The sequence below is a fragment of the Taurulus bubalis genome (genome assembly GCF_910589615.1).
Source record: "Taurulus bubalis genome assembly, chromosome: 11".
NCBI lineage: Eukaryota > Metazoa > Chordata > Actinopteri > Perciformes > Cottidae > Taurulus > Taurulus bubalis.
Genome location: NC_136599.1, coordinates 18,675,320 through 18,694,863, shown reverse-complemented (window position 1 = coordinate 18,694,863; position 19,544 = coordinate 18,675,320). Strand labels below are relative to the sequence as shown.

Below are 19,544 nucleotides of genomic sequence, written 5' to 3'. Positions count from 1 at the left end.
CAAATCGCAAAATGAGGGATTTGAAACGATGGACTATGCCAGAAAAAATGCCTATTAGACAAAATGGTGCACATTATTAGTTTCCACATAGCTTTGTTGTGACTTTCAGAAAATGACCAAAGTACTTTTAACATACTTCTTAATAGAGAAAATTACATTACGTCATCAATCTCTTTTGCTCGAAAGCTGCTTCTTTTGTTGATGGCCACATACTGTCGGATGGAGTAATAGTTGGCATTCAGTTGCTTTTTAAAGAGCCCAACTTTAGTCAAATTATATTGGCAAAATGTCAATAAAGGAAATATTCTTATGCTACGTTCACACTTTTTCATGTGAGTTTACTCGCTCGACTTTATGTGGTTAATTTGCGTCATTCACGCCGGAAAGGGGGCGTGGCTTATCTCTGTGGCCTAACTCCGTAAAAACAGTCATGCAAATTTTTCGCGAGTTGAAATATTTCAATTTGCGACGATTTTGGTGTGAACGCAGCATTACACTGTACACCTGAGGCTTATTTGCCTCGTTAACTCATCGTAAAACACAGTTCATTCAAACTGAACAGAAACAAAATAAAACACCAAACACGTCTTAGTTAGTTTTTCCACGGATCATACAATCAGCAACTCTGGTTAACAGAGTTAGATGTGAAAACATGTTCGCTCTACACAGATACCAAAGCTGAAGTAGCACTCTGTAGTTCTTCCTTGCCTCCAACGACGTCCCCGGATGCAGGAAGAACAACATTTTGCAGCTGTATCCCGCTGCGCCCCAGGAACACAGAGGACATCGACATACTGGGTCTCAACTCGGATAGATAGGGTTGAAAATGTTCCCTATAAGTATAAAGTATTACTCGATTGGGACATGCAGACAGTGGCAAACACCTGTGCGCAGTGTAGCAGAGATTTCTTAGATTGTGATTGGTCGGGTGGAAAGGTTGCTGGTGTTGACAGAGATTAGGCTAATGCATTTCATTTGGCCAAAATCCATCCTCCATACCCCCGACCTTGACTCCTCACTGACTCAGCACCTAAAAATGATCCACCAGTATTTAAGAATGTTCCAGGTGGTTAAAAGTCACATTAAGGACTCGTACTTCTTCTGATTTGTGCTCTAATGTGGCGCAGCAGGAGGACACAGGTCAAATGTGAAGGTAACAGACATAGATTCAGACTTGAAAGTCTGACGTAGTAAGTAGCTCAAATTTAAAGGATTTAAATAATGTGTTAAAGTGCCATGATGACTGGAGACACATGTCACATCTGCTTATTGACATTGTTTGAAACAGAGTAGCTTCATCATTTTGATCAATCTAGTTCATGACGCTCATACCTTTTTGTTTTGGTGATTTTCATATCCAGTATGAGGATTATATGCACATAGAATATATTTGATTAGAATATATTGTTGTTTCAACTTAAAGGTAGGACTTTTGTTCAAAGTTCCTGAAAAGTCCAGATTGTTAGTATATTTCCAGAAGTTGTAAAAATGAATTGGATAAAAGAACTCCTTCCTCTACATAAATCCATGTCTGTCCATCAGTTCCTCTTTGTGTAGTTTGTGTAATCCAGTGGGGAATCACTGAAAAGAGTGGGGAGTTCCTGTAAATGCAGGAAATGGGTTATTTTCATGCTTATTTAGAGGCAGTATCAGTGTCTGTAGAGGCTTTTTTTTTGCCAAGTCGCATCAGATTTGCTTATTGTGCTTCACATATTTCTCAGGCATTTTGTATACACAATATTACATAGACTGTGGGGATACTTCATTGAAGTGAGGGGGGAGGGTATTAAGTTATACAAACCATTTAGTATACAGGGGCAACTATGAAAACCGTAAATATAATGTGAATGATTCCATTCTAGCCAAAACTTAGTTTGTACGCATCATTTTTTTTTTTTTTAATGTGGTTGCCATCTAATGGCACAGTTTGGGGTCATCTTGGTTCAACATCCTCGCTCAAATCAAATCATTACCTCTCCCTCTCCCCAGAGTTCCTATCACTCTCTGCCAGATAGTGTCAAATTAAAAAAAGGAAAAGGCCCCAAAAACATACAAAACAAGTATTATCAAATTTTAATACTTAATCAGGGGAGAAATGTCCAACAGGAATGTATTATGTCACAAGCCATTTTCCCTGTTGAATATGTAGTTCTTGTCTAGGCAGGAACCTCCTTGACACCAGGAATGTGTGAGGACTATTTCTGTGTCATAATGATACCGGACAGAGACATTCAAACTGTTCTCAGCTCCCACACTGGGACATCTTATCCACAGTAATGTGAGTCCTCATTTATTTCAGTGACTGGGTGAGAGAGATCTGGGTGTTTATATAGAGCCATATAGAGCCCAGGTCCATGCAGTCCTCTCATACGCCACATACTTGAGACAGACGCATCCATAAACACGTAAATAAAAAGCACACCCTCAACAAAGAAGTTAACTGGAAACAGCTTTACAGGTTGTATTCTTGTCTGCAGATATACAGTAACTGGTGATGTGTGTTGCTCTCACAGCTGACTCATATTACGAGCAGTGTAAACACGCTCCAAGTAAAATTTCACTCTTATTTTGTAAGCACTCCAAAGGGTCAAAAGCATTTACATGTCCCATTGCCATGGGACCCAACTCTACATCGCTGTTTAGTTTTCTTCTTAAGGTCACATTCATTTAAATTTCTGCAATTTCCAAGCTGCCCTTTGCCAAAAATCCCAGACCGCTGACACAACAGACAAAAACACTGACATTATTTAGGAGATGATGATGCAGGTGCTCTTCAGGATGAGAAAGCTTTTGATAAAAATTTCATGAGCTGTGAACTGTATTGTAATTTGTGCTTCTAAGCACCCCGCCATCCTCATCCTCCTCTCATTTGACAACCTCCGTTGCTTCCATTACCCTCCTCCTCGTCCTCGTCCTCTTCCTCCTCCTCCTCCTCCTCCTCCTCCTCCTCCTCCTCCTCCTCCTTCATGTTATCATCATGATGGCCATCACTGGGCTCTGACTCACTGAAAGCTCTGACTCACAGTGTTGTTTCTGGAGCTGTGGGGGCTGCGGACTGGCTGAGAGTTTTGCATTTTTAGATAATAATGTAAGGAGATAAGTCAGAGAGGGTGGATGGCCCTAGTTGCCTCAGAGAGAGAAAATGAGACCACGCCGAAGCAGATGTATAAGAAACAAACAATTGAGACACAAAACACAGGATATGAAAGAGAATTAAGTGAGAAAGTCTGCTTGTGCCGATCCTGCAAGACCAAAAGCGCTACAATTTCTTCTTCTCAAAGGTGCTGAGAAGGAGACGCACAACAGACTGAACACTAGTGTTGATCTGAGGGGACATAAGTCATCACACCCTAACACACCCTCCTCTGTTTCCAGCTCACTATATCAATAGTGTCTTTCTTCATCACCACAGCTGGGAACCTGTGAGTTCAGTGAACTGGTTTTAACAAACAGATTTGAGACTTTTATCGATCTTCTCATTTCACTCCACCAGAAAGCAATACATGTATCAAAAAGCTGTATTTATGATTCATTATACTTGAGGAAGACTACAGGATATAGAAATATTTTCAAACTGAGGTGCATTTCCTTGCTCGTGCACTGGCATTAATGCAATCTCCTACAGTAAATGACACTGAACACATGCCTCAGGAGGAAAAAGGGCAGCAACATTCATGCAGTGTGTCGACATTCACACACAACCCTTCCTCAAGCCATATATCTCTTCACAGAGCCTCAGCCATGCATGTATATACATTAACCCCAAGGGCCGCTGCTGTGGCCTTTTCTGCGTGCTAAATAAAGCAGCGCCTAAAAGTGGGGAGCGGGCCGTGGGTTCAGGTCAAAGGGAATGTGAAACTGTAAACCGGGAGGGAGGCTGGCTAGCCTTGAGACCAGCCATCACACTTTGTGTTTACTTGGATGTTTGCTGTCTGGCTGGCTGACTATCTGTTTGATGAGCACAGAGGAGTTGTGTTTGTGTATATATTCCCTGAGCAGGTCACAAGGTTGAGGACCAGGCCTGTGTAATTTACTGTGAAAGACGCCAGTGAGGTGATTGTGAATGACTCCAGGTTTCCTCTTGTGTTGCAATACTAAACATTACAGGGGATTTGAATGTTTTTGTTGATTTCTGTAGGTCACATAAATGATAGTCCCAATTTAAAGAGAAGAGACACGATACATTGACTATTCAGTTGCAGGAATATTAATACAGAATTAATAATAAACATAATCAATTACCTGTCGTTTATCATTTGTTGGTTGCTGATTCTCTAATCTGAGAATGTTCTGCTTTTCTCTGTATCCTGTTATTGTAGGTTAAATATCTCAAGATTTTGGCATGCTGGTCAGACAAGCAATTGTAGGACTTTATTTTATTTTCCAGAAATTGTAATGGCCATTTTCACCTATTTCCTTTATATAAGCAATACACTAATCAATTAATTGGAAAAATAATCCTCAGATTATCTGTTAGTTGTAGCTTTATTAGGGATTCAGCATAAATATTCTTACTTCAACATGCGATGATTCATTCATGATTCATCATTTGCTTTCTGACTGCAGTATCTTGTTTAACTGATCTTTTTACATTGTGCGAGTGGTTCACTGTGTGAATTTGTGTCAGGACAGCAGAGTTTATGAAAAATTATTATTTTGAAAACCACATATGTACATGGCAGGTATTCCTGAAATCACTGGTGTGATGTTTAGATGTGATGTTAAATGACCACCTGTCCAAGTAGTGCAGGTCTATATACAGTAACCACTGCTCATGGATCAATAAGCAACCAGAAGGATATTGAGCAAAGCTGTTCTTAAGCCTCTAAATTCCTCTTTCTTGTGTTTTCAGAACTTTGATTCTCTGGAAAGCTCGATCCAGAACCTGTTGTCGGTGCTGTACCCTCCCTTTGAGGCCACCGCCCCCACTCTTCTCAGCCAGCTCTTCCAAATCATTGATAGTCGTTATCAGGGAGATGCTCTGCGGTGCCTGCTGGACTTTCTGGTTCCTGCCAAGCACATCTTAGACACCGTGCAGCAGGCTGCATGTGTAAGTCACTGTCTTGTTGACTACATAGTGTCTAAAGAGACATACATTCATATATACATTCTTGCTGGACTTAACTCAACCTCTAAAACTGAAACCCTATAATGTCCTTCTCTCCTTATAGGCTCCATACTCAGATGTACTTTTCCTGTGTGAGGGCTGGCCTCTGTGTTTGCGTGACAAAGTTGTCGTCCACCTCGCACCCATCGACTCCTTGCTCCTTCAGCCTGGTGACTTTTACCTCCAGGTGGCGCCATTCTGTAACCAATCAGCTCGCATCTTGGTCTGCAGCCTCCTGGAAGAGGAGGGGCTTCTAGTGGAAGTTGTCGAGGAGACTCCGATTGCTGAAACATCCTATCCTTGTTTATTCAGCCGGGACTGGCTGGAGGAGATCAACCAGGGCCGCCATGGAACGCCTCTCAGCCAATGCCTGCTTGCCGCTGAGCAGGGCGTGGTGAGGTTGCCATGGGAACGGGTGGCCGTGCCTGATTTTGTGGACGTGCCACTGTGTGCTGGGAGTAGTATGGCCTCGGCTCCTCCTTCATATCATCCATTACCATCTCCACTTCCTCATCCTCCACCTCTTCCTCATTTTCCTGAGAATTCTTCATCAAATCGTTCACTTCCTATTTCTCCTCCAAAGACATCTTCACCAAAACAGTATCCTTTCACCATTAAAAATTCTATTTTAGCATCTTCCTCACATCCCTCTGCCTTCTCTGTAGAGACCCGTATATGTCCAGCGAGGCATGGCATTGCTGTGTCACTCTGCCTGGTGGATACTAGCGCTGCTTCTTCATCGAGACTAGTCAAAGTGAAAGAGGCTGAAAGTGAGCCAAAGCCTATCGGCTGGGTATCTCCTAATACGTGGGACAGGTGCTTTACTGGGACAGGCCCAAATACAGCCACAAAAACCGGCACTGTTTTGGGTGCACACACCCCTGCAAGTGGAGATAGAACTACCTGTAAACGTGAAGATAAGGGTGTAATTGTTTCTGAAAATATAGGGCCAGATAAACATAAAGATACAAACATTAAAGATATAAGCAGGAGAGATCCAGCAGGCCACACCGTTGCCGAAGGAGAATATATTGATATTCTTCAGGCAACTATGCTTTTTAGTCGAGCTCAGTCAGCAACCGAAGAACAAGAGAAATTAGAAGTGCAAATGCAATCGCATGCACAAATCGAACAGCAAATGCAAAGATATCCACGCGGACGAGCACAAATGCAACCATGTGCACAAATGGAGTCATACAGGCAAACTCAGAGACAGCCTAACACACAGACACCACCTCAAGCACAGTCACAAGCACATGGGCAGTTACCAACAAAACCACAAACACACGGTCATTCTAGATCAGAGGCTGCTGTAGCATTAAAGCCCAACATGTCTGCAGAAACCGCTCTCCACCATTCCCAATCCCATCACCATCACCCTGACTCCCTTGAACCTTTTCAGTGTGTCCGCACTGTCCGGTTCTCAGAGAAACCCTGTACCCCGTGCATGAGAAGAAGACAGGGCGGAAATGCGTCCGAAGCTCAGGAGCTGAGGTGTCGATACAGGGACTCCTACCAGGCTGCTATACAAAACCCTGTCCCCTTTGGACAGGAGAAGGAGAGGGGGGATATGTTACCTGTGGTGGAGGAGGATGGTGATTTCTCACAGTGTGATGAAAGACTGCCAGAGACGGAAACAGGAGATCCATGGTGTAATGTTCAAGGAACGTGGTTTAATCCTGTGACGCAACAACAGTCTCCGTCCTCGGTCAGTGGAGCCATCTGTAAGGAGTCAGGGGAGAAGAACCAAGTTCCATATTGGAAAACAGGGGATACAATCACTGCCCCCTTTATGGATTACAGGGGAACAAATGTTTTAACCATTGGTGGGCCACCAGAACAAACAACTGAAAGGACCACTATGCGATTCAGGGACCTAAGGGATGCACACTCTGCCAAAACCTATGGCAATTTACACAATGGCAACGGGACAAGCTTGAAGGATCCGAACCAGTCAGATGTGATCTCTGCCAAACACCACAGATTACCGTTTACTTCAACTGAAGTTTCAGCAATGAACATGGCCCCCAATCCTCGTGAAAGGCTACAAAGCAGAACCAATTCCATGGGAGTGAGTCCACACTTTCCTAAGTCTCTTTCAGCACCACAGAACAGACATGAGTACATCTCAGATGGAAGAGGTTCCTCCCTCTCCACAGCTGTGGTGGACACCTCGGAGAAGTGTGCACTGGTCATTGTCGAAGGTCAAAACATTCGAAGAAGAGAAAATACTGGCTCCTGTGCAGAGATTCCCCAGCTGCATGTAGTCAAATGTAAAAACAGCACAGCCTTTGGACTGGTTTCACCCAAGATCAACAGGAGGAAGATGGTCATTCCAGGTACAAAGTACTGTTGTTCTTGCATCATGTTCTGATCTACTTTGATCTTTAGCATGTAGGGTTTAATAGATTAACTTAATTATTGTTTACTAACCGTACAGCAAAATGTGTCCACCATCTACAGATGCTGCTCCGCCTGACAGTAAGTTCATAACCAGTAGAAGTGGCCATCAGACGGAGAACCCGTCACAGACAGATCCACCTCCAGCAACAGAGACACAGAAGATCTCCCAGCCTGCCTCCACTCGTCCCAGACCTGACCACCTTCCCTTGGGATCCCCAGACCCCAGAGCCCACCCCCTCTACTTAGGAGTGGCCTCTATCACAGGTAATTAGTTTGAGAAATAGCAAATAAGATCAAACAACCAGGATGATCATAATAACCAATATGCATTGTTTGGCAAAAAAACAAACGCAGAGTGACAAAGCTCTTCACAGTGGATACAAAGAAAACACATTCATTATATCTATATTAAATATGTAAATAATTAACCGCATACCTAAAACCAAAGAGTATTTTAGTCTGTGACACAACTATTTAATTTTTCTGCCAGTAAAACTTACCCAGGTACCTACATAGAAGCTCTCACCCTCTCTGTCTCTTTATCTTTGCTCGTCTTTCTTTGAGCTTTTTGGTCTGTGATTTACTCTCATGTGCTAGTATCTGTTAGCATACCTGCATTGTCTTTGTTCGTTGAGATCACTGCACATTTTAGCATTTTGCTCTTCTCAGAGAAATTTCACAGTACTTTGAAAATATCAAATCTACGCAGGTCTAAACATACAGAATCATATTTTTAAGGTAAATTCATATATTATGACCAAATCCTCTCTGTACTTCCATGGGGGACAAGAAGTTGCTGTATACTATACAACATTACCTTTCCTATTTCAATTGATAGAAGTCTCTCTCCATTATACTCCTCCTCAAGGATCTGTATGAGCAAGGCAGTGGTGGCAGTGGTCTTAAATAAAAAATAAAAATGTGTTCATCTCTTTACTCTTTTGGAGGTCATTGGGTCACAGGAAATGCTCATCAAGAACAGCATGTCCCCTGATCTCTTCTCTCTCTCTTACCCATTCAGGTGGCAGAGACAGGACAGGCAGGGCAATAGTTGAGCTCTATGGACACCACCAGGGATGGACATCAGCTGTAACCAGCCAGGAGCTCTTACAGATGCTGCTCTACTTCCGCACTATCACCAGGTAGCGTCCATATGCCAGTAAATCATGACTTAATCAATTAATCAACCAATTAACCAAATTCATACTCAAAGGAACTTTTCGCATCTTTGTGGTCGTGTCTGTTTTATAGTAGTCACAATTATGTGCTTTCTGTCTTTGTTTCCAGGAGGGAAATTAGAGAAACTGGGATGACGCTCATTTTTGATTCAAGGAGGACAAATCCTCAGCCGCAGCTCTACAAGGCCTTGATGTCGCTTCAGGTAAGAAGCTCAGACAGTTCTACATTACAGCTGACTACACCAGCTCGGGGTTGACTGTTGTTTGTATGTTTATTCTTGGCTGGAGTGCAATGTCAATGCTGAATAATGTAGCATCTCTGGAGCATAAACAGCATATCCAGACGTCCTGTGGTTTGTTTAATAGTTTGTGTAATGTAATGTTCATCCTCTCATTTGTAATCAATATACTGTATTGTGTAATATATATGTTTGTTTTTATTCATGTATTACACAGTTTACACAAATTACTTTAGATTTTAAAAAGCATTTATTTTGACACCCATATGTTTTAGATTTGTTTTAATTATCAGTTTTATTTGTGAAAAGGATGTAACTTTTTTTATTTGTATTTCATTTGGTGGCAATGTATTGAGTGTTAATAAACTGTTGCAGGAGCAGACTCCCCATGCAGTAAATAGTTTTGTGCTGCTGGTGAATAAGGAGAACAGCCTCCGACCAGAGAGATGTCCCGGCATCCAGGTCAGCTTTTTCACTCTTAATTAATATCAAGACGCTGATGGAAGAATATTTCTGTGTGGTTTTCTATAAACAAGAATTAATCTGAGTAGGCTTTACGCTTCATTGATCTGTTTTATCAAGGTGTGTTTTTAGCCATTCTAGCTGGTCGTTAGTTTAATTAACAATCAGACATTTTTGTATCTATGATTAAAAATTGACCAACTGTTAATCCAAATAGATCATGGTCTAAAAAAAATGAACAATGTAAAATATTGCAGGTGCAAACTGAGTGTGAGTGTAATGTATGAAAAATCTTGTACGTTGAGGATATACTTTGCAGTTTTGTAGACTTTTGATAAGTTGCTTCGGTAAGACAAAAGAAAGAAGTACAAATATTTATATATAACTTCATGAGCACAACTAAATGTGCTACTAATGATCCGTTTGACCCGGCTCATAAAACATACTAACATACATTAAGTATGGAGCGGGTACAAACGTAAAGATCTAAGAAATCATAAAAAATTATGATTTAGACACGGTAGAAATATGTCATATATCCTGTAACCATAACCCCCAGAGTAGTCTTAACTTAAGAATTGCTGTATTAAAAATTAATAAGAGTTGTTCTTTATGAACGACCCAGTCAGATCCCACATGGTCACTTTGTGCTGTGGAACAAGTTCAAAAGTTACGTAGTGCGCCGCTAAGGTTCCAGTTTATTTCAGGACAATGCATTAGCTAAATTACATAAATATGCATAATATACATTTTACAGAACTAATAAATAACATTGCAGAAAATATATGTAGTATGTTTAGTAAAAGACACAAAAGGGGCTACGAGGTGAATGATGACGTAAGAATCTCCCTGTTGTCCATTCTGTAGCTGTGAAAACATGTTGATGTTACTTTGACCCTTTGACAGACTGAAGTGGTGACATCCATGAAAGCTTTGTTCAAGCTGGTGGAGGTGAGTCAGCTCAGCTCCTGCCTGGATGGCGCCCTGCCTCACAGCCACTGTGACTGGATAGAGCTGCACCAGGTGAGACAGTCACGTCGATACATTAGCTGCTTCCTCTGCACTGACTCTGCACGACACACAATTTGCTCATGTCCACGTCTTTTATTCTCTAGAAACTTTTCCCATTTGTGTCCAATCTTCACGAGGCGTCCAGCCTTCTCTTGAGAGCCATCAGTAAGTTAGAGGAGCCCCAGAGGACAGACACTGTACAGGTACCTTAATGCTGACCGCTTACTCATATTGTTGTTTGGGCCTCTAAAGCTGGGTCTATCCTTAGTTATGTAGCTCTGTCCTAACTGATAATACAGTATACAGTGTGTGGTTTTTTTGGATAATATTTATAGCTCCTCTAGCCATATAAAAGTATAACTTTTGGGGAATATGGTCAACAATAATATTGTTGTTTAGAACGAGTTATTGTATAATTTGCTGACCTCAAAACGTCTTTTTGCCATAAAGATTGTGCAGCAGTGCATGATGGACCAGAGGACTCTGATGAAGAATGTTCTGGAGGACAGTCGATTGGTCGGCCTGCAGAGGGAGGGCGGGGCCATCCTAGTGAGGCTGAGGAAGGAGAGTGACCTCAAATACCCGCACTGCGAGGACCTCAGGTGAACTCCTGCTCTCACCTGCTATATTTACATGTGCACCCAGCTATTGGCTCGACAGGCTTTTTTGGGATGAGCTTAACACCTTTGACACCCTGGGATTGAATATATATACTTACATTATTAACTTGTGCAGTTGCACCTTGCTTCCAGGCTTATTATTTTATAGCAAGTGATTTCAGCAACAAAAGTAGCAGACAGAAGGACAGAAACAAAAGTAGCCTCTTGTCCTGTGAAGAGGAAACACCATCATATAACACTCAACATCTGACTTTGCGCAGCTGAAAAGCAAAAGTGAGCAGAGCTTTTAAAATGTTTACATTTTTTTTTAATGTTTTCTTTACCAAAGTTGGTTGCCCTAAGCCATTGTTTTTCCAGTCAAGCCCAGTTATGTCTAAATGTGCTGTCTAATCCTTCTCTTCCAAAACATCAGTTCACTTTATCTATTATTTATCTTTCTTAATCCTATGATCTGTATCTTTCCCACCTGCAGTGACGCAGTGGACTCAGTGACCAGCCTGTACAACCATGTGGAGGAGCAGGCTCATGTCCTCGTGCAGAGGTCCAACATGTCACTGGAACACTTGGAGTATTTGCTGCAACTCAGAGAAGTGGAGGGACACTTCATGCAGGTGCGTTTTGATAACATAAAACATAATATAGGACATTACAGTAATGTGAAGAAATAGTGAAAGTATGTGTATAATAAGATTTGTTTTGTTTGTCACTACATACTTTAGTGCATTTTCTTCTGGGACTGATGCTTAAGTTGCTCAGCTCTAGGCCGGCTTGTTCTTTTACCTAACAACTTTATCAATGTATTTACATGTTGCTCTTATATTTGACACTCACTCTTTTTAAACATGTACATAATCAAAAAGAGAAACACATAATAAAAGTGAGAGAAAAAAAGAAGCATACACTCCTCTATTCACTGACTCTCTGCAGCAGTAAAATGAATTAAGAAAGTGCAACAAAGGTAATTTACATTGTATTCAGCTCATGCTCATGCTAATAAACACAATATATTTTCCATCCTCCATGACTGCAGATGCAGCAGTGGTTTCATGTAGAGGGAGAGCGCCACATGCTGGAGGCCGAATCAGTCAACAACTCTGGAGAACGAATGGAGCAGATCCTCAACAGCTTCACTAGTTTCCTGATTGAAGCAAATGTGAGTATGTTTTCTTGCGGCTGTCATGTATTTATGTCTCTCTGTCTGTCCACCTGTCTAAATCTCTCTCTCCCTCCTCCTCCAGGACCGAAGGCACCATACCATGACCTTGGTGTCAGAGGCCGAGCGACTCCAGCAGAGCGGGTTCCCTTACCCCGAGACGGAGGCGTTCGGGACTCTAGTCAGCACCTTCAAGTCAGGCCTAGAGGATTTTTTGTGCAGGGCGGAGGCATGTGGTCGGGAGCTGCAGACCATGGTCAAAGTGTGTGATTTTTGTGAGCAGGTTGGTGTAAGATATATCATTATCAGTATTCAAAGTGTTCAAGATCAGTATGCAGCTTGTGGTCTTAGAAACATTTATTCATTCATCCATCCATTTGTATTCATGTACAAATTCTTATTACTCTTCTTATTACTCTGCAAGTATATTGCTACTTTCCAAAATCAATAATTATTAGTTAACTCAGTAGTTTGTTCAACTATTCAATTATTAAAATACTTTTGTAGAGACTATAATTACAGAGTAGACCAGTGATGTTGTTATGTTGCTTTGATGCTCCATTCTTTTGTTAAGTAAGATCAAAATGATTAGGTCATTACTTTGGACCAAGATTGATTGATATATCCATATACAGTGATGCTGTTTTGCTCTTTCTCAGAGACTAAATGTATGAGGCATATATATGTAAATGTCTAAAAGACAACCTCTGTTATCTCCAAACAGGCTACAGCTCTCGCTAGCGAATGCATTGAGTACCTGGACCAGAGTCAATCCAGAATCCACACACTGCACGACCAGACTACAACACCTGTCAATCAAACAAACACTCAGCCAATACAACATCAAAACCAAGACCCCAGACTGAGCACTGCATCCCTTTGCCCGTCTGATATCCACGCAGCACACGTCTCAGGCCCAACCAACACAAGTGATTTACTGTCAAGCAATGACACCTCCGTCCTCCAGACTTTCCAAGACAGGTTCCTCCAGTTCAACCCAGAGAGATTTCACGAGGTGAAGGCCCAGGCCAGCACCCTGCAGGGCTCCAGGGGGATGCAGGTCTGGAACGCAGCCTGGCTGGGCTGCCAGGAGGCCAGGCAGCAGCTTCAGGAAAGGATGCAGGATGTGGAGGAGGTTTTCCAACATCAACCAGATTCTAGCAGCTGGTCTGACCTTCACTACGTTGATGTGGTGAGCACTAACGTTCAGACGCCGTCCTCCGGTGGCCAGAATCTGGTGGTACAATCAACGCCCGGGCCGCGGCACCCTCATTGGGAGGGCGTTGTGTCGGGAGCGGTGGATTTAGGGAAGAGAAGGCCGATTCTGGGCAGCAACAACACTAATTCAACAACTGACGCCTGCTATAACCACACAACTGAGGCTCCCAGTGATGCTGGAAACAGCCAGGGGTCAAAGGTCACTCCACAGTCACCTCCCAGGTAATTTGTTGGTCCATTCATCTCACTCAACAAGGATTTAGAAGTTAGATTTATTGATTCACTGCGACATTGTTAAAAAAAATAGCACTTCACGTTCAAATATGTCTTTCGTTCTTATTTTTAGATGATAGCCAGGCCGAATATAACTCCAGGATGTTCACAAACCTTTGTGTCATTTAGTAGTAGGTCAGCAAGAAGAACAGAAAGAGAGACGAGGAGGAGACAGACGAGCAGAGCGAGGAGCGAGAGAGATGCTGCTGCGTTGTCTCAGTCCCACACTGTCGGCTGTCAGTGGTTTCCATGGGGACGAGGTCTTGGAGCGAGGTCGGCGAGCCAGGACTCTTGTACCACAGGAGTAGCAACAGCAGGGTCCTCCACTCCTCCGGAGCAGCGGCTTCGACCTCCATCGTCTTGCTCCCACCATGGTCAGCCATCCTGTCGGATCCTCCAGGAGGCTCAGAAGTTCCAGATCTCCCGCCACGGGAGCTTCTGCTCCGAAGAGTCCTGCATGAGCGACCGGGGGGCTGCAGGGGGGAACAGGACTTTATGCTGCAAACACTCCAGCCTGCCCATCGGGAGATATGAGGGGACATTTGGTTTGGCAAGTCCGCAGGAGAATGCCAGCAATGCCCTGTAAGTTTATTACATGTTAGTAAAATATGCTTGCAAAATAATTGAGTTGAATGCCTTTAATCGTACTAATCTTGTAAGTCTTAATGAGATTGAATTTGCTCTTTCTGTCTGTAAGCTTCCAATGAAGTACTACAGGTACTGTTCTTCTGAATCTCTTCCCATCTCTTTTTATACTTGTCAACATGATGAATTATTGAACCCACCACACATATACCTCTGTTTACAGTGAAGGCCATCAATGAGTTCTATGTCATAAGTAGAGATATCCCAGTAACCTGTTTGGCTCCTTTATTATAAAATACTTTTTCCCCCCTTTTTTTGCAATGTAATAGAGCTGCCCGCCTATTTATAGTCTACGATAAGCATAACTAAGTGAATGAAGTTAAATATATATACATGTGGAGAGATTAAAGTGACAGCATGTCACTGTATCATGTTCTGAAATGTAAAAGTGGCTTATCTTCTCACCTTTTCTAATCTGATTTGGTTTGTACAGATGCAAAAATTTAAAAAAATGAGGTGAGAAGATACAATTTGTCATTTGCAAAAACTACAAGCTAAAAGATGTATTCTTTAAGAGCAACAAACATATAAGACACAATGATAGGATGCAGAACATGTTTAAATATCCAGGCCAGTATAAGGAAAAAAGAGTAATAAACTTAAAATGATGAATGATTATGCTGCACTTTTATTCTCAGAACAAAGCACAAATCAAAAGTTAAAAATTAAAGGAGCAATTATAAGAAAGCCTTTGGATATAGATACAATATAATAAGTACTGTAGTGTACTAAGTAACAGTCAGTGTTGGACGTTAGTGGAGATTTGTTCTGTTTGTGTCTCCAGGAGGCTGCAGCGCGTCCTGGAGGAGCTGGTGTTCACAGAGAGGGAGTACGTGCGCTCACTGGGCTACATCTTGACCCACTACCTCCCCCTGCTGGACAGACCAGACATCCCCCAGGACCTCAGGGGCAAGCGAGGCGTCATCTTCGGTAACCTGGAGAAGCTTTACGACTTCCACAGTCACTACTTTCTGCCAGAGCTGGAGGCCTGCCAGAGGGAGCCCGGCATGGTGGCCCGCTGCTTTCTCAGACATGTGAGTCGTAGCGGTACAACTGCAATGAACATATTGTATATTATTTCTGAATATCATTTTGTATGATGGTTTTACCCTGTTTTTTTTATCAATATTTTGTGTAATTGTCATTTTTTTCAATGATTGTAAAATCCTACTTCTCAAGATGGGATGAGACTGACATCGACATATACAGGAGCAGGATTTCAGTCAAATTACCATGATAGATGATTCATATTATTGCAGATATCTGTGGCGACTAAGAGTAACTGTCGGCTTGTTGATTATTGTTCCAATACGGTTTAACTCTTTCTTCAGAGTGAGAGCTTTGGCCTGTACGCTCTGTACAGTAAGAACAAGCCTCTGTCAGACGCCCTGATCCTGCACCGCCGGCATGACATCTTCAAGGTCAGTTTGCGTGTCCATTTTAAGTCTTCTTAACCCTAGAACACTAACGTTAAAAACAGTCACACTATCACTAACGTCACCCGATATAATGTACCTGATAAAATATACCTCTCATCGAAATATATTCAAATACAACAATACAAAGCAAGTTGAAGTACTCTTCTTTTATTTTATAGAACTTCTCATAAAACGATAAACAGGTATCACGGGGAGACGCTGAAAAAAGAGACGCTCAAAATTGTCAATAAAAAATGATTATAAATATAGGAGCTATGAACTTGTTATTTGGTCCACATTTTCCTGGGACATGTGAGTCTTGTTCTGTGAAGGAAAAGTCTCCCCTCAATGTTAAAACCCATCCGGAAAAAATAGTCACACTATTACTAACGTCGGGTGAAAATCACCCGAACAGGTGCATGTAGAAAGAAACCACTGATCGGAGCAGGAAGACACGCCCACCTTCAATAACGTCTGTGAGCAGCATGAAGCTACAGAAGGACCCACGCAACTCAGACAAAAGCAACACAATGAAAATAACGTAACAACAATCGCTCGGGTGAAAATCACCCGACGTTAATGTTCTAGGGTTAAGCAGATGTTCTACATCCCTTTCCTTTTGGTGGTTACACTATGGAAGCTCTATTTTCCTCAGAAATTCCATTCTCATTTTAGGACATTGTGTCTATTTTGTACACCTGCGCTTGAACCCAACTTTTTTTATTTTAGAAGTTGCATTTTTAACTCCGCTGACTGCAGTAGTCATCACACCATGGGAGTACAAGTGTCATGCTTTACCTTTTCAACTTTGCAGTCCTACTTTGTTTCCCCCTCACAGAAGAAGCAGCAGGAGCTGGGCGACATGATGGACCTGTCATCCTACCTGCTGAGGCCCATCCAGAGGATCAGCAAGTACAGCCTCTTGCTGCAGGACATGCTTGCTCTGGCTGGCTCATACAAGCCAAAAGACATGATCCAGGATACACTGCTCGCATCTAGTGTGTGTGCACAAAGTGTGTGTGGCACGGGTTCGTATGTGCCTGATCTGACGAGCAGCGAGAGGGAGCGGGAGAGGGCTGAGATACAAGCTGCCGCAGACCTGGTTCGGTTTCAGATGCGTCACGGCAACGATTTGCTCACCATGGACGCCATCCTGGAGTGTGATGTGAGATATTAAAATGACAGAAAAGATACACCTGATACGTGGCAGTTAAATTAAGTTAACAGACGTATTTCCTTTCTGCTCTGCTGTACATATTTCTGCTCTCTCAGGTGAATTTAAAAGAGCAAGGCCAGCTGATTCGTCAGGATGAGTTCACCGTTTTCTTCCGGAAGAAGAAATGTGTCCGCCGCGTCTTTCTCTTTGAAGATCTCATCCTCTTCAGCAAGACCAAGAGGACAGATATTGGCAATGATGTTTATGTCTACAAGCAGTCATTTAAGGTATATACACATACTTGTATTTAACAAAAGGCTGTTGGAGCCAAAATACCCCTTTTTTTGCTGTGTAGATTTACAGTATATTCTACGTCACTGGCGTTTTCCATTATCCAGTTTTGGTGCAAACCTCCAGGATGTAAAGCGCCCTAGAGAAACCGAAACATCTAACCACATGTGTTTATTTCCATCAGTGTAATTTCTGTGTCTGTTTGTGTTTTATTTCCCAGACGAGCGACATTGGGATGACCCACAACTCAAGTGTGAGCAGCTTGTGTTTTGAGATCTGGTTCCGCAGAAGAAAAAGTGGAGACACCTACACCTTGAAGGCCTCCAGCATGGAGGTGAAGCAGGTGTGGACCACCGACCTGGAGAGGATCCTGTGGGACCAGGCCACTCACAGTAGAGGTAGCAACAACATGTCTTATTTAGAAAGCACTTATACTAATAGTACAGTTTACAAAGGGCTGTACAGGATTTTTTTTAAACTACTTTTTAATAAACTATATGTTCCAGATCTGCGCATGCAGGAGAGAGTGTTCATGGGAATGGGCCGTAAACCCTTCATGGACATTCAGCCCAGTGACGCTGCCATCTGTGACCGAGCGGTCAGCTGCGCCCTGCCTGGGAGAAGTAAGAGCATAACAACATCCAAAACCTTTCTTTACAACAGACTTTCAGAATATATTCTTCAGACTGGCAGCAGCTTAAGTGAAAACATTTTACAGTCCAAACTAAGTTTGGTACCACTTTACATCTTTACACTATATACACTACTACATCTGTGAATAAATGGGTGGTTTTGGCTCAGTGGATAGATCAACCTTTTAACCACAAGGTTGGCGTTTCCATCCCCGGCTCCTACTGTCCTCAGGTCGAAGTGTCCTTGAGTGAGACACTGAAACCGAAGTCACCCTCGGGAGCTTTACAGCAACCACTGCTCCTAAAAATGCTGAGGATGGTTAAATGCAAAGGTCAAATTTCCTGTATACACCTGTATGTATGTATATGATTGTCATAATGTTTCATGTTAATCTGCAGGGTTCAGTATGTGTCAAGATGTACATGGTACTGCAAGACCTCACATGACCATGTTTGTGCCATCAGTCCTTGTTATTGATTACATTTTATTTACAAAATGTATTGAAGATATACGGGCTTGCAATGTTAGCATGCTAACGTGCTAAACTAAAATGACGAACATTGTAAACATTATACTTCCTAAGCAATAGCATGTTAATATTGTAAGCATGTTGATGTTTCACTCAAAGCACTCGCAGAGCAGCTAGCATGGCTGTAGACTAGTCTTGTTTCCATTTTTCTATATTTATTTTATTGTATTTCCATCTTTTCCATTTTGTTATGTTTAACAAAACAAAACCTAATTGTAAAAAACTAAATACGTTTTCCTGAAATAGCTGCTTGTGTCCTCATTGCTCACTGTCCCAGCCCATTCATTTATCATTGATGACATCTATCTATGTGTGTGGTCAGTCCCTGTGGCCTGTTGTTCACACAGGGGTTTAGACTATCCACGGCCCAACTCCATTGGCTCCGGTAGCACCGCCTCCACCACCATCAGCCAATCATCTTCCTCCTCTGGACGGGGATCGCTGCCCCCTGCTGGTTATCCCGGGAACCAGTCACAGGGGCTGGATACCAGTCTTGCTGCCTGCTCCTCCCCTGAGGGTATGACTGAAAATGAAGTCAACAATCATCATCTTCGTCAGTATCATCTTCATCGTAACTGTGAACAATGGAAGAGTCATCATTCACTGCGTGAGTTAAACAAATATATATACTACAGATGAGGTCCAGTGAACATTTTTAAATTATTATCTAAAATAGGACAACATTTGAATATGAGGAAGTATTTTTAAAGCCACTGCTGATTTGAAACGCCTTTAGTCTGGCGCTTCCTGGTGGTAGCACCAAGAATGACACTGAGGCAGATGTTCCCACTGATATGTACCATATATGAACAGTGTGAACATTTTTTAATGCTATTATGGAATTCGAACATTTCAATTTTCTCAAAGTGTCAAGTAAAGCACAACTCTCTTTTGTATTGTTTCTTAAAGGATCTGTTTCTGCCTTAGTGGACAGCACTGAATCCTCTGGAGAAAGCGTCAACCTCTTCAGCAGCTCAGACCGCAGCGGCCTGTCTACCATTGGTGGAGAGGTAGACGACACCTCCTCGATCGCATCCCAGAGGTCAAAGCCCCTCGCTCCACTTTGTCGGACCCCCAGCCTGAAGAGAGACAGCTCACCAGTGGTGGCCAGAAATAAGCCAGGTGTAGCCCCCAAACCTCCATATTTGGCCAATACTCAGGTACAGGTGAAGGTGTAACAATATGACTTCATGTTTATACCAACTGAA

The 19,544-nt window shown here is 42.4% G+C and overlaps 1 protein-coding gene across 1 annotated transcript; it reads left to right on the top strand.

Moving 5' to 3' along the window:
* Nucleotides 1-4,342: 4,342 nt before the first annotated feature.
* LOC306743337 (pleckstrin homology domain-containing family G member 4B-like) lies at nt 4,343-19,514 on the top strand (the record flags this gene model as incomplete). Its single annotated transcript, XM_079225841.1, has 24 exons — nt 4,343-4,348; nt 4,853-5,050; nt 5,172-5,568; nt 6,535-6,702; nt 7,210-7,446; nt 7,571-7,774; nt 8,532-8,652; nt 8,798-8,891; nt 10,296-10,412; nt 10,505-10,603; nt 10,851-11,002; nt 11,493-11,631; nt 12,051-12,173; nt 12,259-12,456; nt 13,141-13,590; nt 13,906-14,246; nt 15,094-15,343; nt 15,641-15,730; nt 16,566-16,892; nt 17,000-17,170; nt 17,395-17,572; nt 17,681-17,797; nt 18,659-18,853; nt 19,246-19,514. The coding sequence occupies 24 exons, from the start codon at nt 4,343-4,345 to the stop codon at nt 19,512-19,514; spliced, it is 4,641 nt and encodes a 1,546-aa protein (XP_079081967.1).
* Nucleotides 19,515-19,544: the final 30 nt, after the last annotated feature.